The 14813-nt window shown below is 44.6% G+C and overlaps 1 protein-coding gene across 3 annotated transcripts in view; it reads right to left on the reverse strand.

Moving 5' to 3' along the window:
• LOC133141185 (multivesicular body subunit 12B-like) overlaps window positions 1-14813 on the reverse strand; it is a 58256-nt gene that overhangs the window by 30520 nt on the left and 12923 nt on the right. For all 3 annotated transcript variants that reach the window (XM_061261623.1, XM_061261622.1, XM_061261621.1), the window contains exons 3-6: window positions 13004-13111; window positions 9473-9569; window positions 7899-8028; window positions 6596-6748 (exon numbers count right to left, since the gene is read on the reverse strand). In XM_061261623.1, the coding sequence (XP_061117607.1) occupies window positions 6596-6748; window positions 7899-8028; window positions 9473-9569; window positions 13004-13111 (488 nt within the window). The remainder of the gene's footprint in view (window positions 1-6595; window positions 6749-7898; window positions 8029-9472; window positions 9570-13003; window positions 13112-14813) is intronic.

The following is a 14813-nucleotide window of genomic DNA, read 5'->3' on the forward strand; positions in this document are numbered from 1 at the left end:
TAATACTCAAAAACACAATCATGTACCTCAGCAGAAGTCCGAAATAAAAAAAATAAAAAAACCATTGCTATAACTTCCATCTCATTTTATGCATTTTCTTTTGTATTTCCAAGGAAGTGTACCATTTCTGAATTAGTTGCATTTCCCTCATCTTCTTATCTTCCTGTCATTTCTAACGAAATAAATAAATGCAATAATTTCTATCAACATCAATAAAACAAGCCGTCTGACAGGTTGTGGTATTTATGAGGTGAAGTCTGAAACTCAGATTTATTTTCCTTGATAGGGCCGACTTTTTCCCCCCTTCATTTACATCAGCATTTGGCCGTGTTAAATCTGGGGCAGTGGTGAATTTTTAAAAGGTTGGCATCAATCTTGTGGAACCGATTGCCACGTTTAATGAAGACTTCCGTTCCGTTGCAAAGGTTGACTCGAACACAGAATGAAAAAAAAAATAGCGAGGGACCCAGCTCTCCTCACGGCGAGGCATTTCGCAAACACCGATAAACCAACGGGAGATAGTTTGGACGGGCGTTCCGAGAAACCGGCCCGGATCGGTTCGCTTTTTAAACAGTGGGAGGCGATAAAAAAACCCAAAAAACGATAAGAGACACACACCTGTAGGAAACGGCTTTTATAAGAAAAGAGTAACGCACTGCCTTTCTTTTCTCACGTTTCGACTGGGTTACCCCCCGAGGCTGCGGCGCGGGGAGTAAGAAATGTCGGAGCAGCTTGACGTGAAATCGTGATTGGTCACGATGTCGCCCGCGAGTCACTTGAGAAGAGAAGAAACCCTGAGGCCGCGTCCCTCCGTGCTGCCAGGAGCAGGTATGAAATCGGCCGGAGCGCTGAGCTCCGCGTGACGAGCGCAGCTAAAGCGGAACGCCAGGCGCTTGTGAAGACGTCGCGCCCCGGCGGTTCCCCCTCGCCGCCGCGCCCCGGTGACCCTCTCTGACGCCGCCGCGATTAGAGACGCCGTGTCACATGACAGAAACATCACGCGGATACGGAGCGAGCGCGCCGACCGTGTTACGGACCTGACCCTCTTCTGGTGTCGACGCCGGATGGGGGAGTGACGGAAACAAAATGGAGACGCCGAGGATCTCAGCTGCCGTTTTTTTTCTAAACTTGCCTCCTGGAAACAGAGGAACCGAGCGGGATCCAAATCTGGAGGTTTATGAACATCTTTTAGGTCCACTGGCTGAGGCAGCATATGGCAAATCAATTACCAGTCTAATTCTTAAAACAAAAACATGGCAAGTGTATTGCTACATAATCAACAGCAGCGGTTTGGTTCAGATTATGTTGGCCACTAGAGTTTTGAATACAATTAATCATCATTCTAGGCAACGAGAAGCCATATTGACACTTATTTCTAATTTGAATATTTAATTACAGTGTAGTTCCTCATTAAATTATGGTGAAACTGGGATCACAGCCTGCAAGATTTAAACAATTACAACTTTTAACTCCTGAGCCACTGGTACATTCAAATGTACCACACACACACACAAACACAAACACATACCCACTCACCCTCACCCTCACCCTCACACACACACACACACACACACACAAACAAACAAGCATGCGCTTACAGATGCCGGCACGCACACACATTGAATCAAATTGTTGGACTGTGTACAAAAAATCAACAAAGGCGAGTTGATGGGAATCATCTATTCTCGCACCTGCTTCCTCAGTCTTTTTGTTCGCAGGAAAGCAAAAAGGATTCTATTGTGCGGTCTAAATAAACAAGCATCTCCGTTCCAAAATACGCTTGGAAGCCAAACGCTGCACCGAAAACTACACAGGGACAAAAAGGACCACACAGAATGTTTAAAAACCTTCGACAAGCAAACAAATGAAACCCCGAGAGCACTGACTGACTGCAAAAATTATTGTTGAAAAAAAAAAACAGAAAATTTGCGATTACCAACTATGGACAGTGTATAATATTCACGTTACCGTACCGGACACACCAGACGGGAGAAATGACAGGGTTCTCCTGCGTAAGGAGGCCGGGCCGGCAGAGTGGGGTTTGGGGGGGCGAGGGTGGCTCAGGCACGTCTGTTGCGCTCCCTGTCCCACTACGGTTCGGCACGTGCCAGCTTTGAATAGAGTCCCAGGGAGGTGTAGGACCCAGTGCCAGGAAGGCATTAAGAACGGTCCTGGAGACCAGGCAGCTGGGCCTGGTGGTCTACAGTATGGTGTGTGTTAATCGCACCAATAATCATTTGCCGTTTAAATTACATGGTAAAAGTTTTACAAAGTAATTTTTTTTTAAACAGTTACAGAAATTAAACAAACATGAAAATGTTCCTAAAGTGTATTTTGTAAGGAAGGAGTCTATTGTGGTCTATTGTGATAGCGCTTAAAGTGCTGTTCAGAGATGGTTTTTCCGTTTATGTATTGAGCATTTTTTGCCAGGGGGCAATGTGATGGTTGGTTGTAAGCACTTGCATATTAAATAGAGTCAATGCCTGCATTTCAATTAAGCTACATCATTTCTTGCACTCGCTACAGTGCATAAAACCATTTTCCGATTACAGGACATTATACACAATACAATATCCCATGCACATTGTTTCTTTCGATCGCAAGTGGAATTCTTCCCAAATGCATCCACATTTAAGAGCGTGATCTTTAGAAAGCATGCCTGTATCGTCTTCTGGGCCCACATTACCGGGTGCAGATAATAAAAACACGATTTTCTCATTTTTCTATTCTATTATTTCTTTATGAAAGGAAGCTGCAATCCCCTGTTGTACGCCTAAAAGTTGCTAATGTCTGAAGAGAAGAGAGGCAGTAGTTAAAGGTTTGGACTTTTACGGACATGTTTATGCCTCCTCGGCACTCAGCACTATAATATGGCGCACACTTGGGTACTTGTGTTTTATTCATTATGATTCTTGTCATTGGCTAAGCAGTAATCCGACTCCTTCACCAACAGGGCATACTTTAGCGTGGGTGGTTACAGTGGGGCTTTGAACTCTCGACCTCTGAGCTGAAAGGCCGGTTTCCGAGCCATTGAGCTACACTGCCGTCTAGCGTGCGCGCTTAAACTTTGAAAACGGCCGCCTGCTGCAGCTTAGCGGATCGCCGTGCCCTCAAGGACGGCACACTCCGACAGACCTTACCGCATCGGAGAAGACGCTTCCAGGGCCAGGAGGGAGCCTCCCCTGAGCCTGGATAGCTAGTCGCTGACTTCCCCTTACTTTACCGGCATCAGAGACAGGGCGGTGAACTCCGTCAGACATCAGCCAGGGCTGAGCGGCGAGAAGAAAACTTTGCCGCTCGTACAGGAGTGGATTTCTTTCCCCTTCCCCCCTTTCAATTTATATTCTCTGGCCTTCACCTGACAAAAACTTTGTAAATCACCGTGTCCGAAATTAGAAATCGTAAAACCGGGTACAGGTTAACGGTGGGTAGGACCAACATGTTTATTGTTCTGCCTTTTGATAAAAAAATGGTCCTGTTACACGGTTATATACGGGGCCATCATTCCAAGAGAAGTTTCAAAAACCTTGATTCTAGTATGGAGAGGGTGGGGGTGAAGGGGAAGAAATAATATCACAAAGCTAATTTATGCCATCGGTCTGTTTGGAGGTCACATATTAGCCTCACGAATGACAGTTTTATCAGGGAAACAAACTACGAACTTGGCCGAGGGCAGAGGGCTGCCTCCTGGAGCGGGGGGTCTGCTAAACGGCCGAGGCCGGCCTCCACTGGAGCAGAGTGCGGAGGAAGAGTGCGGAGGAAGAGTGCGGAGCCAGGGCACAGGCAGGAGTGATCAGGGGGCATCGTTCAAGCTCGACAACAGCCCCCCTTTACTACACCGTCTGGTGCAAACCCAAGCCCCCAAACTCTGGAAGGAACAACTACAGTGCGCTCCGTTATGAAGAGAGAATTACAGGGCACATTCATTACCCAGTGTACAAACCCTGACCAGTGCGGAGAATTACACTGCACTCCATTACCGAGTGTACAAACCCTGACCTGTGCAGAGAATTACACTGCACTCCATTATCCAGTGAACAAACCCTGACCAGTGCAGAGAATTACACTACACTCCATTATCCAGTGTACAAACCCTGACCAGTGCAGAGAATTACACTGCAATACAACACATAGTGCACAAACCCTGACCAGTGTAGAGAATTACACTGCAATACAACACATAGTGCACAAACCCTGACCAGTGCAGAGAATTACACTGCACTCTATTATCCAGTATACAAACCCTGACCAGTGCAGAGAATTACACTACACTCCATTATCCAGTGTACAAACCCTGACCAGTGCAGAGAATTACACTGCAATACAACACATAGTGCACAAACCCTGACCAGTGCAGAGAATTACACTACACTCCATTATCCAGTATACAAACCCTGACATGTGCAGAGAATTACACTGCACTCCATTATCCAGTGCACAAACCCTGACCCGTGCGGAGAATTACACTACACTCCATTATCCAGTGCACAAACCCTGACATGTGCAGAGAATTACACTGCACTCCATTATCCAGTGCACAAACCCTGACATGTGCAGAGAATTACAGTGAGCTCAATTATCCACTGCATAAAACCTACTGTTTGTAGAGAATTACAGTGCACTTCCATTATCCAGTGTACAAACCATGAAGAGAGATGAATAGAGAACTACAGTGAATAAACCTGGCTGTGTGCACAGATAATTACAGTGTTGCACAAGTTAGAGGATTTTCATTTTCAGGTGATCCATTAGCCAGTGACCCAGGAAATACACTAAATAAGCAACTTACCACAAAGTAATACAGATAGCCCTAATTAGTTAACTAGGAAAAAAACTAAAATAAAATTTATGAACTGAAAAATGTGAATTGAAAAATAAAACAAATTAACTGAATTTCAACTCATCTCCTGAAATGAACCCAACCCTAACCTGCACTTGCGATATCCAAATCAAATCAGAATTTAACTCCAGGTAGGCTGCCTCATATTTTACAGTAAGTGGGTTTGTGCTTGGCCCTTGTTTAAGGGTGGGCAAATGCATGATGGGAAAGCATTATACAGTTTAATGGCCCACTGATTAAAGAGAAGCACTCAAAGATGCAGAAGTATGCTGTCCTCGAAAGACCTTTCGGGGCAAAAGAGGGTTTGACGTTGTGTCCGCCACGCATCCTGCACCTACGTGTCTGTTGGTTTGGAGGACGGGAACACATAAACAAGGCAGGAATTTTAATTTTAATACAACAGGCCTCCACCCTTTCATCTCAGCAGGCATCAAGAGCAGCATTCCAGCTCCAACACCTCACCAACTTGAAAGTGGGCTTCAAACGAGCCACGGCTTGCAGGCAACGGTCGACGGGGTGCAGAACACAGGCTCTCCGTTCTGCACCGAAAGCATCAAACGTCACCAGCCCGCCCATTCCCCTCCTATCCCAATCAAAGCTTCTGGCTTCCTTTCTGCACCGGCACACCAGCGTTTGTTATCTTCAGAGGAACCCGGTGGCGATAACGAGACTGAAAAGAACGACTTTGAGTGGAAGACGGAGCTAGCTCACGGCTAACCGCTAACACGGCTCTTTCGCGAGCCTCAAATTCGGTCTTTAAAAAAAATATCAGAGGGACGCACTCCATTCTCGCCAAACAGGCCTAAGGATAGCTCAGAACTAGCAGCTGACAGTGCACCCACTCCTTTTCACCCCTTGGCTTCAGCCTCTTTTCTACAAAGAACCCGGCATTGTTTATTTACAATTTGCTGTGGAAATCCCCAGCACTTCCACTCTCTGAATAATGGAGGTTGTATGGTTTGGGTCTGGAGATGGTACAAAGGCCTGGCCTCTCTGTTCCTCCCTCTGGGCATGCCCGGAGGGAAGATGAGGGGAGGGGAGGGGGGGGGGTGGGTGTAACAATGCGGCAGAGAGCCCTGCTTCCTCTGCAGCTGTCTCTCTCTCGCTCTCTCTCTCAGGGCAGCTCCTCTCCCCATCTGTCTGAGCGCCAGGGCTCCTGTCGCCACGACGATGGAGCGGGCGGGTTCGGGCCTCCAGGGAGGCAGTGGGAACAGCAGGAGTTTAGCCCTGATTGAACCCGTGCTGCCATCTCCCTGGGCCTTCCCCTCGCCGCCTGGCTTCCACCGCTCTCTCCGCCGCGCCTTCACAGCTGCACGCTACTGCAGCCGGTTATGGAGGAGACGCATTTCAAACATGGCCCATCATGCATCAGTCCTCACTTCTGACCAACCAGGAAAATGAGCAGTTGAAAGAAACATATTCACCCCTTATAAAAGAGTCAAAGTGCTAAACAAACCTCACAAAGATGGTTAAATATGAGTGAATTTGTTCCTGGCTCACAAGCTGCTGCCTAATTATACCCTGATTTGATTGGCTAAAAAAATTGTTTTCTCACTCTTCAGTTCACCTCAGTTGATGTGTCGTGAGCATTCTGGCCCAAAATGGCTGCCGTGCATCATCCAGGTGGGTGCTACACACTCAGTGAGTGCAACAAAAGCACGATATAAAAGCAAGGGATTAACGGCTGTCTCAAAGAGAAGTGAAAGCATTTAGAGATCCGAGAGACATTTGTTTAGACACGGGCACGGGACGTACTTGGGCAGGGCAGGAGTGCGCGTGGGGGTCGTGGAGGCGAGGTGGCCGCCCGGCGTGGAGGTGTCCGACTCCGGGAGGGTCTGATTCTGGGAGGGCTCTTCTGACTGTGGGACTTTTCCCATCCTGTACCAGATTGCCATGCTGTTCATCTCACTGCAGGAAAAACACACACAAGCCGTTATGACCCGTGCCACTGTTTACCAGACACCCCAGAGAAAGTGTTAATTTGAACACGAAAATGTACCATACGAACAAACCATGCAATAATCACTGGTGCACCCTCCATGGTGCAACATTACACAGCTGGTGGCCTGAAAAGGTACCTTCAACATCAAATTTCAAATAACTTGTGTGTAATTTGTCTTTATGTATTTACATTTCACTTATTTAGTCACTAGCTTTAGTATTAGCATGAGTGTGGTGGCTACAGGGCTCTACGCTAACATTTTTTCCAAGGAGCACAAGTTCAGAAATTTAGGAGTACATGAAAGCATCCCATCCTAAATTATTATCCAGTTAGCAACCATCAAATTTCTGGAGAAAACGCTCCTAAAATTCGAGCACTGTACAACCCTGGATGACTCACATTTCCTAGGGAATATGTTATAAAATGACTGTTGCCTTCTCCCTTAAAGCTTAAAAAGGCATTTCAAACTGAAATAAATGTTAGAATCAGACACACGCTGTTAAACCATCGCCCTTGGCGGCCTTTAAGCGGGTACTGATTTTCACCTCGACAGAAGTGTTGTGAAGTGTGTGTTTATCAGCAAAGCAGCAGGGAGATGTACAATTTTACATTTAATTACAGATATTTAAAATAAATAATCAGTGCAATGACAAGATAAAGCAATGCAGCAGAGAGTATTCTGTGAGTCACTGAGCAGAGGTGATCAGAGATAGGCAGGACCTTCCCCATTTTTATTACAGAGCAAAACATTCACAGATATAATGGGTCAATTTTACCAAGGAGAAAAAATTAATATAACAGTTATGGCTCATGGAGTAGAGCAGAATGTTACATGCAAATAGTATTTTTTGTAGAGGATTTATAAACGTGAAACCCATTCTGAAGATCTCCAGGAAGCTACCTGAGATACTACCAAATAAAACTACCAAATATCATTTAGAGTTTACAGTTTTATACAGCACCACTCTTGATTGTTTTATCTGGATTAGAAGTGCTCCAAACCTTTTAAGCAAGCTCAACCCAAGATCGACAGACAAGACACTGCTTTAAATTCCTTATGGTATTATTTAACCTCATTAGAAGCTGAGTGTGAGTGGGAGGATATCGGCAGCGCACCCGATGAAGGTGTATTGCGGCGGAGCCTGCTTGGACCGCGCCATGATCCGGACGTCGCAGATGGCCGCCTCGGTGGAGTCTCGTGGGATGAACTTAATGCAGAGCCTCCTCTTCCGGAAAGCAGGCTCCTCTGTTAGGGGAAGGGGCCAAGACCAGGAGATTCAGGCAGCCACCAGTTTGTCAATACCAGGCCTTCAATCTGCAGTGTTACCCCACGCAACTTCTCAACCACAGTCGACACTTCTGACGTCCTGGAGAACGTCTTCGTGCAAATATTAACACAGGACCGAAAATACATGGCCTGAATTACTAAGACCTTTAGCACAAATCTTTTTGCAAAACTAATAACACAACCAACAATTGGTTCAAAATATATACCGTGAGCAATCATTGGTATATTATTGGTTTTCCATGTGCTAAAGGGTTTTGCACAGGCTAAATCAGGCCCATTGCAAAAAGAAATCACTGTCCAGTAATACCACTGGGATTATCTGATGTATGCTGGAGCCAGTCAGGTTAACCACCAAGGGCAAAGTAGTGGTTCCACACTGGGGACTTGAATTTGTAACCTTCTGGGAAAGGTCTATTCCCTTAACAGTAATGCCACAGAGCAGCATATCGATACAGAAAAAATAACAGACCTAAAAACTTTGTCACCAACACATTCCCCAACATTAAACTGTCACAGCACTAGATTTATATGTAAACACATTTATTAAAAAATAAATATGAGAATGATAAATATTTACCAATATACAAAATATGATGCAACCTTTTTGAAATATAGCGTTTTTATTTTGTGAGCAACCGTTCTCAAGGATGCATTGCTACACTGACAGTTTGACATCACATGTTAAAAATGTTTAAATATACACTTACAGCAGGTTTCACATTTTTGCCACGCACCATTCAAATTCCCCCCTTTTCAAAATCCTTCCCTTGCCTTACAGATTTCATAACCTTGCCAACAAGTGCTACCTCAATTTCATAATAATGAGCACAATAAGCTCTCCACACTTACCCTGTGCTCGCATGTGCACGCACGAACACGCGCACACGTACGCACACGCACACACACACACACACACACACACACACACACACACACACACACACACACAAAGGCACAAAAAGGGAATAATAATGTTCAAAGCAAAGACACTGGAGGTGGGGAGAATACGGAGCACTCCAAAAGCACTAAACCGTCAGGGAATGCATTTCATTAATATTAGATAACCACCAACATCCACTCATACTCTTCTCAAATAAATACATAAATAAATAAGCTCCTTCATAAAGAAGAGCGCCTCTCCTGCTCTGATAAACAATGACTCATGATTCTCCGCTCTTCCCCTCCAGGGCACCATGTTTATTTTATTCCCACAGACTCCCATAAATTAAGCCAACCTGTACCCATAAAATATTCACCATCCCCGGCAAAGCTGTCCCAAGGGAGGCGGCGGGGGGGGGGGAGCTGGTCAAAATATAGTCAAAACATGACTGGGGAGGGAGGGAAAATAAATAAAAAAAAGAGCAAAGCATGTGAGAGTTTTTGGAGGGAAAGGTGTGCTTACGCGTGTCCACAGTTTCATGGATGGGGATGAAGCCCACAGGCAGGGTGTCCTTCATGTCGATTAGCCTCATGTCCACCAGGACGTTTCCTAAATGGCTCTGGAGGAGGACAGGGAGACAGCAAAGGGTTGGGCTGTCAGTCACCATCCCCATTTTCCACTAAAGCTAACGTAGCGGAGGAAGATTCCCTCGCGTGGGCCAGAGGAGTTCCTGAGCTTGTGTCATTGGCTACAAAAAACCAAATAACATAGAACAAGGGTAAGCAGCAACAACAACAAAGATGAAAATATAGAACCGAAATGAGCTTCCATTTATTAAAACCTGGCAACAGCTCTCATGCAGAATGTTTGGCAGATGTTCTGAGTGCTGCACTGAAAGGAGAACTAAACAGTCGCATTCTTCAACTAACTCCCCTAAAGAGGAGAAAATGTTTTTTTACTTTTTTTATGCAGTTCCTGTGTATTCTAGAGTGGAAAAAGTAAAAAATAAATAAAGAAACATTCAGCTCACATTTTCCAACGGCTGTCTGCTCCTCCACTATTGCTGCTTTCATTTTTCAGCATAATAAATAATAATCAAAAATAAATTGCAGTAACACATACTGGCTGAAGAGAGGGAGCTTCGGTTTCTGAGCAGCGACGCCACGTGTGAGAATAAAATCAGGATTCCAATGGCGTCTTCCAAGTGCTCCTCAGCAGTCATTACTACCAGAGCCATTGTTTATTCATAGTTTTTATATCCGACTTAAGGCAGAACATGTATGAATGCTATTACTATGCATGGAACCTCTTTTTTATAAACAAAGAAAGGGGGGGGGATATTTCCCATCAGGACCTGACAAAAGGGGCCATCTACCTCCAGCCTAGACTATGATAAATCACAAAGTGTTTGTTTCCCCACCACGTAATTCCAGGGGCTAATTTTGCAGGATCTGTTTTTGTCATAGATAATTACTGCGGGGGCTATATTGACTGGCAGACAAAATAGCTTTTGTTGATGGTACTGTCATGTTTTATTTGCATCAAATTGTGGAAAACAGTATGGACACTCACTTTAAAATGATATGGAGGCAGGGGAGAAATGGTATTGGTGTGATACATACTAAAACTCCCGCCTGGACAGAGTTCCCAAAAAAAAAAGGCTGCACTTAAAGTGAAGAGTAATTGAAGGCTCTGTCCCACCACAACAAAAAGCACTTCTTCATTGAGGAACTCCCTGCCTGCCTTAATTCAAATAGTGGAACCACATTTCTGAAAACCTGTGAGTTCTGAGCTGCTGCAACATGGTCAGAGCAAGACTGACAATGATGCACAATGGGTCATTCTGGAAGGATTTTATGGTCAAAATATGAGTGTTGATTCCCATACATATGGCATCATAAGATCATCACTAATAAAACCGAATAAAACTAATAAAAAATTATTATACATATAGTGGTGAACGCATTTACGTAAATATGAAATCACACATATACAACTTTTGGTATATGTTTCCAATATTTATGAAGTTCTTCTGGTAAAAACATTAAATCAAGAGGAAAAAGTTTTGGAGTAAAGTTCATCAGTTCCCAATATTTCATTAGTTTAACCCCCAGCCAAAAAATAAAGAAATACATTAACCTTTAAACACTGGTATACAGTATTTCAACAGCACCATGGGCTAACTTTACATTCAAATGGCAAGAGAAAGCATATGTGGCAAAGGCAACTACAAGCAACACATAAGCATTACACATCAACACAGCGACAAGAGTTTGCTAAAGTGTTTCATTTATTAAACTGGGAAATAAGCCAGACAACATTCACAAAAACACCAGAAAAAAAGTTTTTAAAAAGCAAGAGCAAGCTGCTGAACAGGTGCCCTCATTTACAGCCAACTCCTTCCTCAAAGCTGGCAACCGATAACTACCGCAAACAAGCCGCGAGAAGATAGCAGTTCACCCGAAAGAAAGAGCTTGGTCAAAAAACTCAGCGACGGCATCGCATTCCGGATGCACCAGGCTCTGGTATGATTACAGCGAGAGCTTTGACCTCCCCGGCTTTGGGAAAAACCTGTCTGTAAAGGGAAAAAGTGAAACGGTGCGTTTGTACCGTCGGGTTGGCTGAGAACGCGCTCCCGCTCCTCCTGTGCGGCTACGCTCCAGCGAGGGGCGGCGAGGCTGCCGGGGGCGGGAAGCGCCGCGTCTTAACCGCCCCGGCTCGCCGGCGGAGAACCGCCATCTGCATCCGCGCCGCCGCGAGCGGGTGAACCGCTGCCCCTCCGCTCCCGAGCTCGAGAGGGTTAAACCGCTTTCCGCAGAGGCGGCTAAGCTGATGAAAGCACAGGGAAGGTGTGAATTCTGGAGCAGATGTAGCACTGACAACCATGTTATAAACTGAATTCAACTTTCCAGCGCTCTTGTCATGCCTGTTAGCCGACGCGGGGTTATTTTTATCCTCCTACTCAGGGCTTTAAGACAAACCATTTATTTCCCCGGGACTCAATATTGCCGCATACTGCAGTCAGCTGGCCACATAGCAAATGTTGAGGCAAAGCACCAAGTGCCATGAAAACCGGCTGTAATATTTCCCACCAATAACCGCGGCATAAAGGCCGCAGATTCATACAGATACATCACGTTCCGCAAAATATATGAACCTATATGTGAATGTGTGGGAGCATTCATCTGTGTACGTGCCTGAGTGCATGCATGTTTTTATGCAGGGCCTATACATGCATGTCACTGGTGTATATGTAATGTGTGAGTGTTTGTGTGTGCGCGCACCTTTTGGTGTATGAGTATTGTTTTGAACAGGTAATGAAATCAAAACAACATCATTATCACGTATCCACTACCTCCCACTGATGTGAAGTGAGTATTCAAAGCAGAATCAATTCACAGAGGACTCCTTACCATTATTAAAAAAAGACACCCCGTTTTCCACCATATTGTGCTAAATGTTTGATGTGTCATTTCATATAATGTGGAATTTGAAATTCAGTGGGGAGTTTTGGGATTTTTTTGATGTTTGCATCATCTTTGAAGAATGACTGGGCGGTATCCGAATTGTCTGCAGGGAAAAGGTTAATTGAATGAAATAAAACTTGAGGAAATTAAAGCGGATTGCTATTCTATGAATAATCATAATGTATATTCTCTGGTGAGCGGAGTAAAACAAACACACAAACCAAACAGAAACTATTTTATTGAAGGGATGAGCATGTGGGTTCCCATATCAGGAATACAGTAAGTCACCAAATAATACAACGTGAGTAAACACTAATAACAATCATTTGAGAACAGAAGCTTGGGTAGTAGCCCAATGGAGCCCAAGGCACTAGGATGAAAACCGTGGTGCACAAACACACACACACAACACACCCGGATGAACTGTGCACATTTGCGTGTGTATGTACGTGTGCGAGTGTGTGCTCGTGCATGCGTGTGTGTGTGTGTGTGTGTGTGTGTGTGTGTGTGCGCGTGCATGCGTGTGTGAGCGTGCATGCGTGTGTGCCTGTGTAGCAGGAAGCGAAACGTACACATTTAAACTCACGTTTTCCTTAGCGAAGGCCCTGGTAAAGCAGAGATAGCGCGTGACCTTGGATTTGAATAAACCGTCCTTCCACAGGTCGGCGTCGACGCCATCTGTTGTTTGTGAAACCTGGGTTTAAAAAAAAGAGAAAAAAACAACGTGCGTGAGGGGAGGATGAAGTTAATGTATGTACGGCGCGATAGCTCCTCTCCCGCTCCCCTCTTTCCCCTGCGCGCGCCTTAATTACCACTCGCCTTGCGTCCTCCCTCCGTCTCATTAGTGCCCTGCGCGGGTAAGGAGGAAGCCTCCGCATCCGAAAAGGCGACTAAAAATACCGTCCCCAGGGACACGGGTGATTAAAGACAACCTGACAAAGATCCCCAGCAACACGGAAAATGAAACTTTATCGTTCTCTTAAAAGGGGGTGATTGGGAAAGGGGGGAGGAGACGCTGACGTGGGTACGAAGGAAAGTTCTTTGGTCGAGGAAAGTGGGGATAAAACATTTTGTCATGCTTCAGACCGCGGGTTCAAGCTGTGTGCGATGTCCCTAGTCCTCTCCCAAAAGATTTGAGAATCCCAGTTATAATTTCTCAATTTCAATTATTATTCTTTTTTTTCGGGCTGTGGTTCAGCCTCTGTTGTCAATAAAAGTAAAAAAAAGAAAACTTCAAAGGAGCCTGCTGCCCCAAAAGACCATGCGACATGCAACAGAAATAAACATGTGACGTAAAATGTCAAGGAAAAGATCACATACCACCTTTACTGCCATGAGGAAGTCAGGCTGATGTAATGGGTGGACACCCCTGCTGTGCTACAGATGTTTCAACTTTTTGTTTGACTCTAGCTGATTTGTGTGCACTTTGATATTAGACTGGATTGGGAAATGATGGAGAGTACAGTTAAATTCAACCCCCAAACCAGCTAGGGCACTACCATCGTGTTTCCACAGGCTATACATATGAACATACTCATTTTATAGTTTATTGACAATTATACACATAAATACCAGTTTTAATATTGTGCCAGGACTTCCCTTCTCTGGCACTTTTTTTTTCTACGTACTGTACGTCCAACCTCTGGAGGCACAACATCGGCGTATGCTGCTTTACAGTTGCTTGAAGCATTTTCCCTCTTTCAAGCGCAAACCCCCAAATGCACTATACCCTCCGTAGTAAAACTGGCAATTTGTCAGAAAATATCTAAAATATTTACAATTCTCTCAAGAATTCTCTAAACATGTAGGGCTCTGAATGTCTGGGCCAATCGAAAGCACACACTAAAAACTGAATATCAAAAGAAACGCAGAAAGTGAACAGCCCTTTAAATTCATTCAAATTGCTTTTTGTTTTTAATACAGCACATTTGTGAACTGTGTTTTAAGACAGAGCACATTTGTGAAGCAAAAAGCAAGACCTAAGTTTGCAATAACATTTCTGATTTAAGGAAATTACACAATTAAGATTCATATTTAATAAAGCTCAATAAGATGCAATTAAGATGGAAAAAGTAAAATACAATTTACCATAATATATTTTTTCATACCCATGAAATATGGTGGTCGGGCAGTGATGTTTTGGGGTTGTTTTAATTCCAGAGGTCCAGGGGCTGACAATTTGGTTTCCTCTACCACAAGGCTGAGACTTGGCTGGAGGTGGACTTTCCAGCAAGACAATGACCCAAGGCATACCTCAACATCCACACAGAAATGGTTCAGTGACAATAAAATCTATGTTCAGTAATGGCCATCTCAGGCGCTGGGCCTCAATCCAATCAAAAGCCTGTGGATTGAATTGAAGATGGCAGCTGATAACCACAAAGCCAATAATGTGA

The sequence above is a fragment of the Conger conger genome, chromosome 11, assembly GCF_963514075.1.
Source record: "Conger conger chromosome 11, fConCon1.1, whole genome shotgun sequence".
NCBI classification, from domain to species: Eukaryota; Metazoa; Chordata; class Actinopteri; order Anguilliformes; family Congridae; genus Conger; species Conger conger.